At 39.3% G+C, this 19,882-nt stretch overlaps 1 protein-coding gene across 1 annotated transcript in view; it reads left to right on the forward strand.

Annotated features, from left to right (window-relative positions):
* SKAP2 (src kinase associated phosphoprotein 2) overlaps positions 1-1,850 on the forward strand; it is a 191,553-nt gene extending 189,703 nt beyond the window's left edge. Inside the window, exons 12-13 of the mRNA XM_069958762.1 lie at positions 1,131-1,232; positions 1,580-1,850. Of these exons, the coding sequence (XP_069814863.1) occupies positions 1,131-1,223 (93 nt within the window). The 3' untranslated portion in view covers positions 1,224-1,232; positions 1,580-1,850. The remainder of the gene's footprint in view (positions 1-1,130; positions 1,233-1,579) is intronic.
* The last annotated feature ends 18,032 nt before the right edge of the window (positions 1,851-19,882 follow it).

Below are 19,882 nucleotides of genomic sequence, written 5' to 3' on the forward strand. Positions count from 1 at the left end.
GTCTGTACTCTCTGCATCAGTATTATTAGTTCATTGAATTGTTTTTATTATTGTTAGTAGAATAATAGTAGTACAAAATAGATAAAAGGATATAAAGATAGAGAGATAGATAAAACATAGGTAATTGGAAGTAGATACATAGATTAAAAAAAATAGGCAGATGGCAATAATTAGATAATTTGCAGAGATCGATAGATAGATAGATAGATAGATAGATAGATAGATAATGATAGATAGATAGATAATAGATAGATAATGATAGATAGATAGATAGATAGATAGATAGATAGATAGATAATTGATTGATAGATAGATAGATAGATAGATTGATAGATAATAGATAAATAGATAGATAGATAGATAGATAGATAGATAGATAGATAATTATAGATAGATGGATAGATAATGGATGGATGATTGATAGATAAATAGATAGATAGATAGATTAACAAGTAGATACATAGAAGTTGATAGACAGTTCAAGATAGATAGATAGATAGATAGATAGATAGATAGATAGGCAGTCAGATAGATGGGAAGAATTTTATATTAATTATGATGATGATGATACAGACTATAGCATATTATAAGCTCTACAACCCCAACAAGGTTATGCATACTATCACACCTTATTCAGTCTCCCCTTTATATTATTTTTATAGCCATTAGATGCTTTTGTTCTTCCCTTCCTAAGTTTGTCTTTCTTATGTATCTGGTATATCCTGAATCCAATTCTACCTAGTATAAATATATATTATGTAATTTTTTTCCATGAACATTTTTCACTTCTGTTTTTTTTCCAACTATCAATCATTTAACTCCAAAAAATTTTTTTATTTTTTAACCGGCAAAGTATTTCCTATTGCTGTCAATCCTTTAAACTGACGGAGGACAATAATGATTACATCAATGCTCATTATAGTGACTAATATCTATTTCTATGTCCTTATGCTTTCTCTCCGCTGGAATTTTTCTAAGGACACTTCTGGTGGAGTTATTTCTAACCTGGCTTCCGTAGCCGGGATTAGCGGACCAAACATAGGGCAAAAACATTTAAAAGTAGGTTTGCATTAAATGATATTACATTTGTGCTAGGCAAAAGGTTAATACAGCTTATTGTTTTGAATTAGGAGTACAATAGATATGGCTGGTGGGTAGGAGAAATGAAGGGATCCATTGGCCTGGTGCCTAAAGCGTACATAATGGAGATGTATGATATTTGAGAGGCCTGGGTAAGTACATTTTAATCCAATCTACTATAATGGCTCATGTGTTCTCCTGTTCTCTGTTTTATAAGCATTTCCTTCCTAAAACCTCTGCAGCAGTTATATTAACTTAAGGACTGTGGCAAAAAATAGCTTTTAAGCCTTAATTAATACTGCTCCATTAGTTGTCTGCATGCAATAGGATCCCTCATTGCAGCAGGCGAGCTGCGGGCTTATCTCCGCTCACTACTCTATATTGCCTTCAATCAAACCTCCTAATTAATTTCTGTCTTTGATACCGTGATATTTACGATAAACCCACAGCGTCTGGTTTCCTTTTTCTCACATCATTTTTTTTTTTCCCCTTTAACCAGGAATCATCTTTTATTAGAAACAGCAAGAAGATTTCTTCGTCATGGAATATTTCATGTATTACATGTTGCGGCATTGGAGTTATCATGTTCATAAGCATTCTACGTATAGGGTGAATAACGTCTATTAACATTGTGGTGTATTGGATATGGTTAATTTTTTTGTGTTTGTTAGTTCCTTCAGTGGATCAGATGTCAGGGGAAATAAAAAAGGGCAAACTTTATGAATTTGAAACTCTAATATGTTTAAATACAATAAAGTGTTATTTTTAAACAGTTTAGCATGTTTTATTTATATATATATATATATATATATATATATATATATATTATTTAATAAAGTTTTAGTTTAAACTTTTTTATAATATATATTAAATTTTTAATTAAAACCACAATTTTTCATATTTGTATATAAAATAATCCCAAGCATATTAATACTTTATATGAATACAGTATAGACTATACCTATAGAATATACCAGCAATAATGTTATATTGTAATAGTCAGTACTCAATGTGATAAAAAGCAGCAGTGAGGATGTAAATAACAGGTATAATTATCAATGCAAAATATAGTAAAAATGCAAAATATAGTCAAAAGATATAATAGTTTTAGATTGTATAAGCGTACAATCTAAAACTATACTCCTAAATCTAATTGTAGGACATATAAGATCAACAGAATTACTTAAACTTGAGCTATCACACCATGCATTCTGTACATTTATAGAGAATTACAGCTCTGAAATCACTTGTGGTTAATGCAGCCATTGACCAGCAGGTGGCAGATGTTTGATAAAAATGCTGAACCAGAACTGTACAGCCCCTTCCCCCATAATTTATCTTTATAGGTGCACATAAGAAAATTGTCTTCACCGCCAAAAATCTATTCTTATCCCTTTCTTCCGGTGCCCAGGAGAGGGAGTCCTTCACCCACTGATCAACCCATTGCTCTGACCTTTGCTTCACTTTTCAATATATATGCCCTTTAATGTATGACTCCTGATTTTATTTTCTCCTTTTAACTCTATACATCACATGCTATGAGGTATCTGAATTTCTGTCTCCTTTCTTAGAGTTAAACTCTTTGTATTGTACAGTTGAAGGAGTAAAAAGAGATTTTTTTTTCTTGCCGGTGGTTATTGCTGCTGGTAGTATATTCCGAAGCCTTTGTCTCATGTTAAATGAATTATATTGAAATGTCAGCGGTGCGGTGATGTTGTGCGCCATGCGCTGTGCCTTTCTTTTCTAAGCGTTCCACCCTGCAAATTTCTAAGGTTCAAATAAAGTTTAATTGTTTGCGAACCTGTTATGACGCTAATAATTCACCGGCCTGCTGTGTTACTAATGAAATTACTTTGTTATGATTAATTTGGTAAATAGTGTGTTGATTGTAGTAATTAGGCACAACAAGGTGAAGTAAATGATTTCATTGCCATCTGGCCTCCAAACACAATGAAGAAGTACAGTGCTGCTGTCAAGTGAATGGACCCCGCTCCGTCTTATTCTGTAATGCACCGTCTATACTGAACCATGTATGTTACCTGCTGAGGGTGCCTGTATGTATGCAGGATTTCATCAGGTTTTTCAATGCAGTTTTTGAAACCAAAACCAGATTTGGATCATGATGGAAGAGGCAGTATACGGATAAGACAGTAAGACATTCTACTAATGAGGTAGAATAAAAGATGTACATTGCTTCTATTCTATATTGAATTAAAAAAACTGCATGAAGAAACCTGAACAAAACCAGCACAGATATAAAGTGATCATTTGCCGCCGGCCAAAGTATTCTTCTCATCCTCCCCACACACACAGGCATGGTACCCAGCCATTAAAGGGGTTGTTCAGCAAAAAATGTTTACTTTTAAATCAACTGGTCCCATAAAGTGCCAGATATTTGTAATTTACTTCTATTAAAAAATCTCAAGTCTTCCAGAACTTATCAGCTGCTGTATGTCTTGCAGGAAGTGGTATTCTTTTGAGTTTAGAGAGGAGGAGAGATTTTCTTTAGAGATTTACTGCTATGGACGGTTCCTGACATGGACAGAGGTGGCAGCAGAGAGCAGTGTGTGTGTCAGACTGGAAAGAATACACCACTTCCTGCAGGACATACAGCAGCTGATAAGTACTGGAAGTCTGGAGATTTTGTAATAGAAGTAAATTACAAATCTCTGGCACTTGTTGGCACCAGGTGATTTGAAAGAAAAAAAAATGGTGAACAACCCCTTTAACAGTCAATGTGAACTGAACCACGCAGTTTTTGCCAGCATCACAGCCATGTCTTGTTGCATCTGGGGTAAGGCTGTATGCTGTGGATATTGCACAGCATCAAATCCTGTCTGCAGAGGCAAATCAAGTTCAATTTTTATTGCAGATTTAAATATTTGTAGCAGAATCTGCAACAAATCTGCAACATAATTTGTTGGGCCGCAGAACCACATTACAGGTTAGTTTACTAAAATCTCATCCACATTGCTGCTCCTGTAATGTATATGATACATATGATCGTAGCCTTAGGCTTTATACACACAACAAAGCCATGTGCACACAACCCATATGGGCACATACAGCCTGTATGGGCCTGCATTATGTACCTGTAGGCACTCTTTTTGACATTGTATGGTCAGTCTGTCTGTCTGTCCTAAATCAGAGGCCACATACTACCAGGAGGGCCTTTACAATTCTAAGGACCTAATAGTGTGTATCTGTTCAATACAGACCTCTTAAATGGTAGTATATATTATGCATACTAACATTTCTGTATATCTTAGAACCAAGATGATTCTCTCAACCACACAACAAATGTCTATTACTGCATTATATACTCATCATTACATAGTAAGGCTCACACACAGTATTTTGGTGAAGTAAAAAAACACTGAAAGGCTATGTTCACACACACAAATTTAGTGGATGGCTGTGATTTAATGGCAAATAACAGCCACTATTTAAAAAAATAATGGTCGCTGTTTTAAAATGTATAGAATACGGGGAAAAAACTATGGGAAAAAATTTTTTCTGCTTTTTTTATGGTGTTTTCCTGACAATTTCCCCAGCTTTTGTATAGGACAATACCAGGAGAAACACATGTAAAAAAAAAAGGGAAAAAATTCCCCCAAAATACACATACTTTTAAAAAAGCACATATATATATATATATATATATAAGATTTTAAAAAGTGTTTTTTTTTTTCCTGTTCTTGGCATTATACTTGGCATTATACTTTAGATACACTTTTTCTTACCTTTTCCGTAAACTTGTCTATAGCCCATTAACAAAACAGCAAAGAACAATGCAGGTTAAATGCTGAGTTTACAAAAAATACCATTCAAAAATACCATACAAAAGACTTAAATAAAAAAATAAAATAAAAAATGCATGGAAATGTGTGGTGTTTTTTACAATATGGTTTGCACATAGCGTTTCTTGGGAAGCTGCCTCTAAAGTTTTTGATACAACATTTGAGCCAACACCCAGGTTGATTCTAAAGTAATAGGAATAATATACAGTTCCATATATTTCTTTTTTACTGGATGCACATTTGGCTTTGACTCTAAAAAACTGCATCAAAAACTGCTGTTGTCTATATTTTATCAATGCAGAATGGGAATCGACCCCAAAGCCGACCAATAACCTCAGTAATATACAAATGTCACAGAAGTCAGATAATCTAATATTATTCTTCATCAAACAGTTCATGTGATGTGTAATAAATATTTAGCTCCAGTAATGTGATTATATGTAATTGTCCCCAGCGCAGGGCAGGAGGGTCCGCGGTGGTCTTTCTCCTTTGAGGATTTCCTATTGCTCAGTGTTTTCTCTGTATTGGGACCCAATTATATATGTCCATAAACATTAGATATTATATAGAGCTCACATATTGAACTAGGTACGGTATATGTTTAACATGTATACTTGAAAACTGTATGTGTATGTTTATGGGGGCCTTACATATTGGGAAAAGTCTTCTTGTCAAAAATGATGTTGGGATTCTTCCTGGGCCTTTCTTTCCTCTTAACCCCTTGAGTTACATACAATGGATGTATGAATAATGTTAGAATGGTTTGAGCTATTTTGCACCGTACTTTGGATCATGCATAGACTGCTGTGTCTTCGGCTTGGAGCACCATTGATGCTGTATAAAGCTGAAATAGATTTAATACATTTGTCATTTTTCCCTATATAACATTATACACACATTTGTCCAAATAATGTCTTCCATTGTCCTGTCCTTTCTCCTCCTTGGTTGTGCTATCATCCCTGTCTGACTCCCCTCATCCGTCCACTGTAATACACACATTTGCAATATTTCTTCTTCTAATGATGCTCGATAGCACCACAGAATTCACTTTAGGCTGGCATAGCATGTCCAGGAGCCGACTGACAAACTGTGTCTGCTTCCTCCTGACCCAGATATCGAGCTCTCAGTAAATCAAAGCAGCAGCAGTCGTCACTGAGTGACATGGCAATAGAAAACCTCTGCTGCCGCCTTATTATCTTGCCGCACAAGCATGATTGGTGCTTCCCAAGAGGCTTTGCAGCAGCTGTAGACTTCCCTTCAGAAGTGGCTTACTGCCCTCCCACATTAACAGAAATGGGGGGAAAGAGCCTGAAGGTAAAGACCAGTTCACCGTCTGACCATTGTGTCCTAGCGAGCAAATGTACTCAACTGCCTTAAAGGATGCATGCTCTGAAGTCTGATGGGCCATGACTTGGGATTTATCATACTTCAGTGTTGTGTGACATTCAGCCAAGATTTTTATTATTATTTTTCTTTTATATATATATATTTTTTTTTAAATGATCCAGGCAGGTATATTATTAGTATCATAAGCATCAATGCCACCAGCCCATAGACAACACGATGGAGCCATATAGTAAAACATTGTCCATACTAACATTGTTCATACTTATTTTTTAGCATATAGGTGACCGGTAGTGAACATGACATATGGAAATGGACAGGGGACAGGATGGCTGTTTGTATGTTTAGTGAAATTTATGTTATTTATTTAAAATAGTGGCTGCTGTGCCAGAATTGCAGTGTACATATTTATCATGCATAGCGCCCTCCCCCCCCCCAAAAAAAAAAACTGCAAAATTTAAATAACCTGGGGCGTGGTTTATTAGGATCAGCATATACAAGCATTGAGGTGCACCGCTTATATCCATATGATCTCTCAGTGTTTGACAAAGGTGGTAGGGCCAAAACATTACACATTTTGTTTGATTGCTTATTATTAATAGGATCTGTAGAATTGTAAATCACATACAGTATTAATGCATAAAATAAGTATCTCATTTTTGACTATTGGGCTATTCAGACATCTATACTGGAAATCACAATTGCGCTAAAACTGTACCAAATAAATACTACTGGTACCAATTACATAATGAGGGAAATGTGAAACTAAGCTAAAATTTGCCAGGTTCTCACCATGTCTTTTCTTGGCAGTTCAACGGCCGTCTTTTTGGACGCCCGTCATTTTTAGGCCAAACAACGTCCGTTATTTTGCAATGACATCCCTGATTTCAAAATGGCCTCAAAAAGACGGCCGTCAAACTGCCAAAAAAAAGACATGTGAACCTAGACTCAAAGAAATAGCACTTATGTGTCAGCTATTTAGTATTATTGAATGATGGCCCCAGAGCTACTTTTTAGCTACACTTCTGCAGATAATACAAGTGCCTGGCGTCATATATTGTTATGTAAGGATTAGTTTGCCATACCTTATAGTTAGTGTTTGGCTACTGAACCCTAAATGAGCTGTTGGTTTTGCAACAAAGTAAATATACAAGACCTCATGCAGAGACCCAGTATTATATGCCATATTCTAAGCTTATTGTATAGTTTGGCATGAAGCTGTAGCACTTCTCCACCACCAAAATCACTGGTTTCACAATCCATGTTTTTTAAAGCAGTTCCAGAAATGTTTCCCTGAAGTACAAAATTACATAGTAGTATCGTGAAAATATAATCATGCTACTTACCTAAGCGGTATATCCCTTGTTTATGTCCAATCACTTTAGCCAATGTAGACATCGATGTAATGGATCATCTCTGTGGCCTGGTTTTATAACCCCCCTGGTTTAGTAAGTTTTTTTTAAAACATCAGTTGTCCTGGAAAAAATATCCTTTTAAGGATTTATTCTTTGAGGCTATGTTCCCATCCCGGGAAAATGATGGACGTCTTTCTTGACGGCCATTATTTTAGCACAAAAACGCCTGTACGTTAGTAATGATGGCTGCAAATGATGATCATGATGATTACTAAAAGACAGCCTTCTTTTGGCGGTAAAATGACAGCTGTCTAGAAAGACAGCCGACATATTCCTGTTGTGGGAACATAGTCTAAAACTTATCACCTATCCACAGAATAAGTAGCTGGTCGGTGGCAGTTCTGTTGCTGGTACCCCACCAATCATGAGTACAGGGGTCTCTTGCGCCCTTTGTATATTAAACAACAGTCTGCACACTTGGCCACCAATCCATTCACTCACTATGGGTGGCATTTATTAAGTCCGGCATTTTTTACGCCGGACTTAAAAATGCCCCCGCAGCTCCGGCGCTACGGAGATTTATGTAGAGGCGGACTGCCTCTACATAAATCCCATGCGCGCCGGTGCGCACCGCCGAAAACCTACGCCAGCTGAGGACTGGAGTAGGTTTTCGGCGTATATTTGGGCGGAACGGATGGTAAATCGCGCGGACTCTGAGTCCGCGCCCTCCGTTCCGCCCACTACACGCCCCCTTTCCGCCCCCCTGGCGTAATCGGCGGAAAGTGCCGATTTGCAAATATTTTATTCACAAATCGGCCATTTGCATATAAAATAATATGCAAATCGGCACTTTCCGCAGAAAATCATCCGTTCGCAGGATGATACATGTGGCCCTATGAGTTTCCCACAAATACTCAAGTGATGTATTTGCCTATCTTAGCTGTAGTTAGTGGCCAAGTATGCATGCTGCTCCCCCTACAACTTAAGAGACCCTATTCTCATGATTGGTAAATGTCCTAGCAGCCAGATCAGCTACATTCTCAACCCTCTCCTGGGTAGGGGAAAGTGATACTGTCACTCCAGTTTTCCTTTGTGCTTTTAATATTGTTGGACAGTGTCACTAAGGTGGGGCTTAGTGGACACTAAGCCCCACCTTGATGACACTGTCAGCTGAAGAACTAAAGTGATTTTAGTGCATAAAGAAGACAAAGACAACTTTAATACAGGTGTATATGGAATGTGCAGCATCTAAGCTTGTGAATTGTGCAGAGAACCGCACATAGGGGGTGACAGTATCACTTAAGGCCACGTTCAGACCTTGTAAGAGACCGGCCGTTTTGTGACCCAGCCGGATCAAGGAACAGCCGGTCTCAGAAAAGATCATCCCGGCCGGTACTGCAGTACCGTCAGGATGATCTTTAGCGTTGCTTAGTTCTGATGCGGGCGAATCCTTACGCGCCCACATCAGAACTCTCCACTGCACACTATGGAGCATGTGGCCGGAGCCGCTCGCTCCACAGTGTGCACTGACAGAGTTTTCTGCGGCAATGGCACGTATATTTTCATATTAATCACGACCGTTGTTGCCATCGGCAACAATGGCCGTAGTTTTACGAAAATATACGTAGTGTGAAAATAGTCTAAATGTTGAAGTAACCCCTTCCAATATGTGTTTTACAAGTGAATGGAACATTCAAAGTACAAAGTTCCATTTGTTTACAAATAAGCATAAAAGAATTCCTGATTTGTAATCAGTTTAGTGTAAACAGGTAACATGACATAACTGATGACGCCACCACCACAATCTATGTATAAATATGGAGGATGGTGATTGAGTAGACTCCTATGTTCCCCCAACCATGCATAAACAGATATTAGTAGGTTTTATTACTGAATATATAGCAACTTTTTTATTGATTCATTGAACTAAATGTTATCAGAAATGTATATAAACAACCATTCAGCAAAGTTGAAAAATACCACAGTCAGGGTATTGTATGATTGGTCAGATGAATTATATATAATCCTGTGCACATGGGTCTGTGTGCCTTTGTCCATATGTGGGGATCTTTGTATGTATGTGTGTCTATGTGTATATGTATCCAGGAAACGTAACCCAAATATAGACTGGTTATTAATCAATGGGGGAATATAAACTTTTCATGGTCCAGGACAGAAGTAGAAAAGAGTTTATCAGTACTTTTGCTTATCTGCGCACTAGTAATAGAGCATACCCTCTGACCCGTGCGGTTATGGCTGCGGATTACTCACATGACATCACTGTACAATAAAACCCTTCAGTCATGCAGCACGCCGACACAAGACTTACATTGAAGGGGTTTTAGCTGAATGTTGTTGGCATTGGTTCCAGAAAATGCAGCAGGATTCATACAATTTGCTAGATTACATTTATTCGGCATGTTTCCATCACTATAACAGAAAATTCTATTTGTCAGTAAAAATGTACAGCTTGTCTAACATGTCGATCTGTTCTTGTCGCTGTAATGGCAGCAATTTCGGGGACGTACTGCAGCATATGTCACTGTTTATTTTAACACTTTCTTTTCTGCATGAGGCTGAAATGCTTATTGTATTAGGGTTGTTTGTTAAGAGCGGCATACGGGTGCATCTGTGTGTGCTTTTCTGCCCCGGCATAAATTACAACATTGAATATCAGATAAGATACCTAAGGGCCCTTTTAGATAGACTGAACGGCTCTTAGTTGAAATCGCCAATCTCGAGTCGATCAGTCGTGTGACCCCCTCACTTCACCAATGTAGGATGCATATCCCTTGTTTACACTGAGCCATGAGTGCCCGATAATGATGATTTCATGTCCCGCACAAAAGATGTGAGCAAAATCCAGTCCATCAAGGCCAAGTGAAGAATTTAAAGGGATTATCTAGACTTAAAAAAACATAGCCGCTGTCTTCTAGAAACAGCGCCCCTCTTAACATCAGTTTGCTTGTGATATTATAGCATAGTTCCATTGAAGTAAAGCCAAGTTGTAATATCACGTACAACCAAAGGACAGAACTGTTTTTGCAAGAATACTGCTTTTTTTTTCTTTCTAATCCTGAATAAAAAAAAACTTTAAAAAACTTAAGTACTGCTAATAAACAAACTTCTATATGTTTAATTTGGACCTTTTAATATACAGAAATCACATTAAGAGTCCATGTGAATGTGAAGGATCCCTGTACATCGCAGCAGACTATGTTGGCGCTATATGAGCAAAATGAAGTAGATAAATATATTAATGTATATAAAATATATAATTCTATATTTGTGCCTATCATGATAACAAAACTCCAGCCTGCACTATACAGTCAACCCTCCCTCGCAGTTCCTATGTAGCCCTTATCACAAAACTGCTGTTGGTTATGAAAAACGAGGAGTCAATATAATAAAAATATGGTGGAGTGCAGTCCGGCCCTGATTCTTGGCTCGGCCCCGCTCTTGTCACTCCATGGCTTTTATCCACAGGAATGAGTATAAACTGCATGATCACAAAGTAGACATTTCGTCTGCATTGTGGGGAGACCTGGAGACCTGAGAAGCGTTTTGGCTGTCATTAGTGAATGCTGGATAAAGCCGATCAGGGAACTATCAGGAGAGAATGCTCTCTGATCCAAAGCCTTTATAGGCACTAAAACATCTAGAACGAGTACTGTGTGTCAACAGGGGACGTCGTTTACTGGCTCCCTCTTACTTAGGTCAGTCGCCATTAAATATAGCATTATACCCTGTAGTGAATACGTCTGCCTTCGGTTGCTAAGATAGAATTGATTTCATCACAATGGAGGCCATTTGCATGATTTTATGTTATCTTCAATATTTACTAATATTATTAGTTGCTTTTTGTATTACCTTTCCGCCTGTTTTCTTGTATTTATGTTGTGCCGTTATTTCCCCCTGTCTAGTGCTCCTGGCCTCCTATTTATGTAACTGGTACATTAACATCAGAAAGCTGAGGGATAATAAATTCTAATGAGGCCCAGTCTGCTGGAGAAAGAATGTGGATGATTCATTTGTATTCTGCAAAGCGTTCAGACATCCATGTGCCTCCCTATGGTGTTAGCTTGTGGTGCTGATCATCTGTTCCTACATCAGGAGGTCCTCATTGCTAAGAACAGCATCTGAGCTGAGAGAAATTGGTTAGGCACCTTATTGCTACATCTTGTCTTCTTTGTCTTAACGGTTCTCTATTTACAGGCAGCTTTAATGTTCGCAATATATAAAATAAACTAAATGTAACAAATATAACAAATCTTATAGAATAAGAATGACTTTAATACTTTGTTAATTTATCCATTAACGATAGTAAACCCGCACATTTTGTTATAATGCAGACTGGAGGAGCTAAAGGGCAATTCTAAACGTACCGAAAATTACCAATCATTGCCATATATGCTGTATGGATGTGGCCCAATGGACCCCCATATTGGAAAATAGCAATTTCCTGAAAATTAAAATGATTCCCATTGTAGTAAAACATCTGCGTATTAATGGACAGTCCAACATAATAATGAATTATTGGGACTTCACTGTAGTAAACTTAGGAAACCAATGTATATACAGTATACACAGTAAAAACAACTGGCTCTGTAGAAACGACTGGTAATAGATCAATAATAAATGTGCACATTAGGGAAGCTTTACTATTGTAAATTCTAATTTGTCTGACAAATAGGCGGGGCTTATCAGAAAGGTGCGTGGCTTGGCAAAAGTGGCGTGGCTTAAGATGCACACCATGTGCCAAAAAGAATTCTGGCTCAGTTTAAAAGGGAACCTGTCACCATGGAAGTGCTACCTTAGCTCTAGAGTTATCATTTAACCACTCATGTTGCAATACATTGGTGTGTTGTCATATGGTGTCTGTTTACGATTCATGAGTGATTGCTTGATCGTCTGGGCAGCCCATAGCATATAGCAGCGGTCTGCTGCCGCCGCTCCTATTGCTATTCCAGTTTTAACGATATGTTAAATGTCTTTGTTGTACCTGTGTTTCTGTTTTGTTTTAATTTTTTTTCTTCAGTAAAAATGTAAAAGATATTTTCCAATAACAAAAAAAAATGGCTAACTACTCCTGGGTCTAACTGGAGTACTGCTGTGTAATATTTTTTGGGCAAAATAAAAAAAAAGATAAGGTAAATCTGGCTAAAAAAGTAGCTAACTTAAACCACGCCCCTAACAAGCCCCCTTTGAGTGAAAAATTAAATCCCATTTAAAAAGAAGTGATGTTCACCCAGCTGATACTGCAGTACCGGCCGGGTTAAACATCTCAGACAGTGTCCACTCTGTGACATGGCCTTGTCACAGAATGGCCGCTGTTTAACCATGTCTGAACATGGCCTTAGGCTGCTGTGTCTGGATTTACACTGTCTAAAGAAATAGAAAATTTTAATAAAGGTGGGCCAATCTTCTGAAACTTTGTTCAGCCATAGATTTTTTGCAGCCATAGATCATTAAGCGCTGCAGTACCGGACAGATGTACTTCATTTCTTTTGAATTAGAATGGGGGCATATTCGGGTGTGCCACATTCCAATTAACCATAGGAAACAATGTAAAGTGCGGCTGGAGTCGCACTTTACATTGTCTCCACTGTCAATTTTGTGTGGCCGCTATTCAGTGAATAGCAGCTGCACAAAATTGACTTGTCAGTTTTGAGTGCGACCGTATGGAATCCCGGCTGGAGTGTATACTGTGTGTATACACTCTGGCAGGGATTACATAGAAAACCATGTTATTTGATTTTTCACTAAAAAACGTCCGTTGTTGCAATCCTGCAACAACAGCCGCTAGTTAGTGAAAAAATACATTGTGTGAACATGGCCTTAAAGTGTATCTGTCTTTAATAAAAATAAATGTTGGCTTACTTCATAAGTCACAGGGACATTTAAACAGTTTTGATCAGGATGTCACTCCTGGGGAAGCACTCGTCATGTCCTGAAAAACAAAAAAAAGATAAAGAAACAAAGAAAAAAGTGGTATGTTTCTGCAAGCGCTATGTGTGAAATCACCCTCAGAGTGCCCTCACAAATAGAGATGATCAAACATCGGAAAATCTTAGGTTATATAGAACTCAAACCTTCCCCATTTGAATCCTGATGCCTTCCTGGTCCGTGGGGAAGGAGGAGACAGCCCGGGTACCGCCTGGAATTTTGGGATTCAGCCTAGGTAATAGGCTGAATCCCGGAATTCCAGGCGGTACCCGGGCTGTTTCCTCCTTCCCCACGGACCGGAAAGGTATCGGGAATCTAATGCGGAAGGTTCGATAAGGTTCGAGTTCGATAGAACTTAAGATTTTCCGATGTTCAATGATCTCTACTCGCAAACACTTTTTGACTAGCATTTTTCAGGCCCCCCCCAAAAAAACGCCAGAAAATGAGGTGCATGGCATTTTTTTCCCCATGCGTTTGTGTTTTGTTCTGCCCTTTTTTACTTTTTGAGTGAATGTTCTTTTTTGCTGTTTAGGTGTTTTTGTGTGCTGAACTTTTTTTTTCTCTCTGCCGTCACATGACCTAGCTGCTGGAGCACAGTGACTAAAACGCCAGAAAAAAAAACGCCATACACACAGCGCAATGGCTTTTTTGAGACAACCAGAACAATCTCACTGAAATCTATGGTAGCAAAAACTACACAGTTCGCCAAAAAAAATAAAACTTCACACCCTAAGCATGCTATGTTTTGGAAAAACTGCCAAAGAGCCTCAAAAACGCCACCGGAGAGTAGAAAAAAAGGCTGCGCCAAAAGTTACATTAAATTTTTGTCTGTTCCTGAGCATGTGTAGATTTCTGCCATGTTTAATGCCAGCTAGTAGGTGTGAACCATGGAAAATCCGGCACAGGGGGAGTCACAGTTTCCTGCACCCCAATGCTTGCCCATTGGGTGAGAGAAGGTTGCAACTGCCATACACCACAGAGAAGGTAAGCAACTCATCAGTGGCGTACACCAGGGGTGCAAGCTTCATAAATGTGCCCCCCTGAGTTCAGATTGTGAGCTCACTGTCCTGCACTCTGGAATAGGTCAGTGCTGTGTTAAATAAAATGCCACAAAAAAGCACTATTAAAACACTACAAAAACATGAAGATTTTGGGAAAACCATATGACACCAACCTAAGGGTTCACCAAATAGTTTATTTTTTTTCCCTTTACACAAGGAGTCCTAGATCTATATATCTTCTTACAAGCGTTATCCATGAGGAAACAGTCGCCTTGATGTGGCACAGGAGGAGCAGTTTTGTTGTGGACCTGGGTCATAAAAGCGTTAACTGTTAACCATGGTGACCGCAATAAATCCAACTCCATCTGTATGAAGAGACAGGAGATAAGGCAGCATAAACAATGTATTTTACCAGGTTCAATATCATGACTACTTATCATCCCCACTACATGCCTGAAAGTTACCCAATCTGTTCCTATTATACCACTATTTACCAATAAAGACATTATTTCTCTCCGAGCATCCCTTTCCAAACATTATTATCATCATTTATTTATATGGCACCAGCATATTCTATGGAGCTATAGATTATGAGAGACAAAGAGTGAGCAGCATGCATAACGAAACATGCATATTTAATTGTTTCTCACAGTAACGCCGTAGACCGAAGACAGAGCACCATCGTCTTTTCCGTTTGGAAAAAAAAAAAAGAAACAGTCTGTGTTACCAGTTCCCTCATATATAACATCTCCATGTGCTTCGAAAGCAGCGAATAAGACCTTGGAAATTTGTAGTCGGCATTTGCCGAGTCTTGGCCCTGTTATTTGCTGTTGCAAAACTATGCTAAATAAAGCTATATTTCTCATTGCGAACGAGGGCTAAAAGATTTTTAGCAAACTGCCATGTTTGAATTATCTGCACAAAAAGGCATTGGGGGAAAGAGAGCTGCCTAAACTTGTGCCAAACAGATGGCACACCCTGCTGTGTTTTTGATTGAAAAAGCAAGGTAACATTTGCAGCCATGTCAAAGAGACAGTGATCAGATAAACAAATTGGTCTCCGAAGTGCACGGTTCTTGGAACAAACCCTGCTCCGGGGTGTGACATAGAGGTTGTAATTCACACTAATGCTCCGTTTGCTGCTGCAAGCTAAGCCTTACTATTACCAGACAGGAAGGAAAAGGGCTGAACCAGTGTCTGCTTTATGATGTGAAATGCTCTTGTTAATTCACCTGGTCGGAGAAGAGCATTGTGGTGGAGCTAATGGTGTCAATTTTAGCTCCACCAGGAATAAATATCAATAGATGGAGTGGACTAAGAGCGTCAGCATAGAGGATCTTGTCGCCATGTATATCGGCACTAAAGAGCGTGTTATGGGATAAAAGACAAGGCCACATCCTCTAAATAAGGGCTTTTGGATGCCGGATGATTAAAAAAAAAAAAAGTGCATAGACAATCCCCGATGCTGCATTCTGCATGCAGTACAAACATCAGATGTGGCAGAATAAAAACATGGGGGGAAGGGGGGGGCCAAGGGGTGGACTAGCTTGTCTCAGCTGGCAGCCCTATTCCGCTTCAGTAAAGACAAGGTACAGAAATGTCCTTTGGGTGACATTCAAAACTCGATATAAATCCTCTGCTTTATGAGACTGCAGTGCAATAAATTACTTAGCCTAATTGTAGATGTAATGAATTACCATAATTAGTCATGGGCTACATTAAATTAATCAGCATGGTACATTATTTTGCTAAATTACATCTTTGCCTTCCGAAGCCACCAGTGCAGCAATCAGTGTTTCTTGCAAGAGGAGAATGATGCTGTAATGAGAAGCCTCTCTGCTCTCGCCCAGTGACAGGATATGAATTTTGATGGCAGACAGGAAGAGCCGAAGACGGTGAAGCTGCAGCTTATGCCTGAAGTCTCTCTGGTTGTTAATGATGCTGTAGCCTTCCTGCGGGGGATCAGTGAGCTGCGTTATGTGAAGGTTGTGGAAATGGGGAAGAAAACATTTAGACGCTGCTCCGAGGCAAACAATATAGGTGATAACAACAACTTAGGAAGCAGCGGGGAGACAACTTTGTAACATTATCATATATTTGGCATGTTATTCCACGGTGACTGATGAGGAACGTTAATGTCTACTCCATCTTTTATAATACTCGGATAATGCATTGTGCTTGACTACTTCGAAAGGCAGACGAGTAATGAAATAAAAAAATAATACCAGTGTGCACGGAAAATGACAAAGAAACCCAGCACAGTACAGTAGGCGACTCCAATGACATAGACAAGAAGCAAATGGCCCAATTTCACTAAAACTGTTGGGTTCTTAGACAGTGTAAACTTATACTAGACAGTCCAAGAATGAGTTAGGTTTATCAAAGTAGTTTGATAAATTATAAGTTGTTTAACGGCATCAGAATTCTGGCTCATCATTATTTTAAGCCACATCCCTTTACAGAAATCGCTCCCCTTTTACAGGGGCCATGCTCCCTTTCATGGGCACCACCACCAAGCCATGGCTTCCATACCATGGTGCAAAAGTGTCTAAGAAGTGTCTACAACTCATAAAAAAGTAGAAATTCTAAATGTGACAACTAAGGATGGGGAAAAAGTTTATATACTGTCTTAAAAACATTAAAGGGGTATTCTTACCTCAAGATGTTATCCGATATCCATGGAATAAAACCTGGATACAATTTTGACCCCAACCATTAAGCTTGTTATGCCCTACCCTGTGAATAGATGATAAACTTCTTCATATGGAAATACCCCAAGAGGGTTCAATAAAGAATATTACGCCTCTGTCAGGCCTGTGCCTGTTTGGAGCTCAGCACAGCCCTCAGTTTGGGATATTTGGCCGAGGCTGCATCTGTAGCCATGTTTGTGTTTCAGTTGTATTTTTTTGTATGTGTCTGAGCTCTCTCTGAACACTGTCCTACTCCTTCTGCTGTGCTGATTGATTTATCTGCCTCACCCGTCTCTTCCCTGTTGAGTTCCTTTTGACCACTTCACAGTTAACCTCCTTGTGTTTTGCCTAGGTGATTGACATCTTCTCTTTTCACTAACTCTTGCTTGAACTGGATCAATCATGTTCTGGCTAGGACCCCTGACCTCCTATATAACAGATGTTAAACTCAGGCCCTCCAGCTGTTACAAAACTACAATTCCCATCATGCCTGGCAAGCCAAATCTAAAGCTTTGGCTGTCAAGGCATGATAGGAATTGTAGTTTTGCAACAGCTGGAGATCCTGAGTTTGACATCCCCTGCCCTATATATAGATAGTTTCTCAGTTTGTTAACCCTTTGCCAGCTATTAGTCTTCTTTATGAAGCATGCTAGCATATCTTCTGTTCTCTCTCTGTCTACTATTTCTGGTTTCCTGACTTTGACTTAGCCTGACCTTGGCTCTATTACCTGACTATTCTCTTGATTCCTGTTTTTGTACCTTGCTGTCTGTTTGGTTTGACCTCAGCCTGTGGACTACCCCTTGCATCTTGTATGTAAGTTTGTCTTTTCCTTGTTTCATGTAATCACCTTACTGCAAGTAGGGACAGTCTCTGTGGTTGTCTACAGTCGCCTAGGACTGTTGAGGCAAGAAGGCAGGGTCAGCTGATGGGACCGGATTAGGGCTCACTGTCTGTTTCCTTCCCCACTGTGTCCTTCTCAAAGAGTTTCTCCCCTTGTGATTGGACAATGGGATAGATGTACAGTATCTGCTGATAATATGCAGTCAACATGGTGCAAATCCTGCTTTGTCATGCTTGACAGCCTGGTTACTATGCACATGCTACCTAGACTGCCGGCATCCCATTGCACCTCTCGGCTATCTTGTTTCTGAACTGCAGCTAATCCCAACTTATACTACAATTACACACTGACAACTGTTTGTTTTTTAAATGTGTGGGGGTAGGCCACAGCTTTTTTTTTAATTTTCTTAAAACCATTTTAAACTTTTTAAACATGGATTTGTGTAATGTGAGGATAGGACCTTGCGCTGTCGCCTTCCTGGCGAGGACACCGGAATGCCAGGCCACCGCTGTGGGCATGTCTTAGTTGTTCTGCCGGGTGCCTCGCCGATGCTTCTCCTTCCTCCTCTGCAAGGTCCCCCCCAGCGCCAACTGTGACAACAGTAATAAAAAACAGTAACTAAACACAAACAAATAAACTTCTTCCACAGAAACATTAGGGAGGGTGGGTGGGAAAGCTGTTTTACTTCAGCCTGTCACGCTGGTGTGGTGTTCTGCCACTTCCTGCCTGTTACTTTTATTAGCCTATTTCCACGCCCCCCCAGACCGCCCTGAACGTGGACCGCCTTTTTGGGTGCTTGCTACGCCCCTGTCCCCGTCAGTCACAGTCACCGACTGCTTAACATGCGCCAGTGTCCCAGCAACCACAGTCCTTATAAAGTAGATGGCACCTGTCCCTAGGCAGGTATGGATATTCCATACATGTGACATATCATATTGGTAGAGACATATGAGGGGGGAGGTGTTAAGAGGTGCCCTATGATGAGTTATCAGAGTCCAGGTATGCATGTGTCCTTCCCCGTCTGTAAATACAAATGTATTTCTGAATACTCAATAATTTAGCTCCACAATACTAAGGGTGATGAAGGGGTAAGGAGGCATGGCAAGGCATAAACTATTCTTCTCTCTATCATTGTCGCCTTTATCATAGGTGTTAAAACTCTCAACAATAAAAACTCATCCTCTTCAGTCATTTCTTAGTTACATCTTTTCCTAGGAAAGCTTACTGACAACCAATATGCTGCTAGAGATAAGTGGAAGTCATATACTGATGTATACCAAATATAAATGCTGTTTCTGCTATTTCCAGTGGCTGCCATCCCAGCTCTCATAGGTGTTGTAAACATGGCAAGTGCATCTAGTTATGCAGTGATACATCCCACATGCACATAACCAGGCAGATTCACCATTCAGTTGTCTACGAAAGGTTTACGACAATCCGCGTAGTAGTAATAATAACAGCAGTCTTTATATATTAGCAACATGCAACAATGCAAAATGATAAGACAGCCCTCCAATATTATGAGTGTGATGCTTGTTTTATTAAGACTACATGTGCACTAAACTAACCGTGTGAAACTTCAAGCTATGATGTCGCCCTTTATCAAGCTGTACTTTATGTGTTTGTAATGGACGCAGATTGCTGAGACTGTCTGATGGTTCGACCACATGTGCATTTGCAGTGAATTTTACATTGGACATTGGCTATGGGATATTTGCTGCTACCTCGCAGCAAACCTGCGGGTTTAACACTCCATTAGTCAGATGCATAGCATCACCACTTTACCTCCTCTGGCCACAAAGTGAACAGAATTGCATAGCACACC

This window comes from Dendropsophus ebraccatus, chromosome 2, assembly GCF_027789765.1.
Source record: "Dendropsophus ebraccatus isolate aDenEbr1 chromosome 2, aDenEbr1.pat, whole genome shotgun sequence".
NCBI classification, from domain to species: domain Eukaryota; kingdom Metazoa; phylum Chordata; class Amphibia; order Anura; family Hylidae; genus Dendropsophus; species Dendropsophus ebraccatus.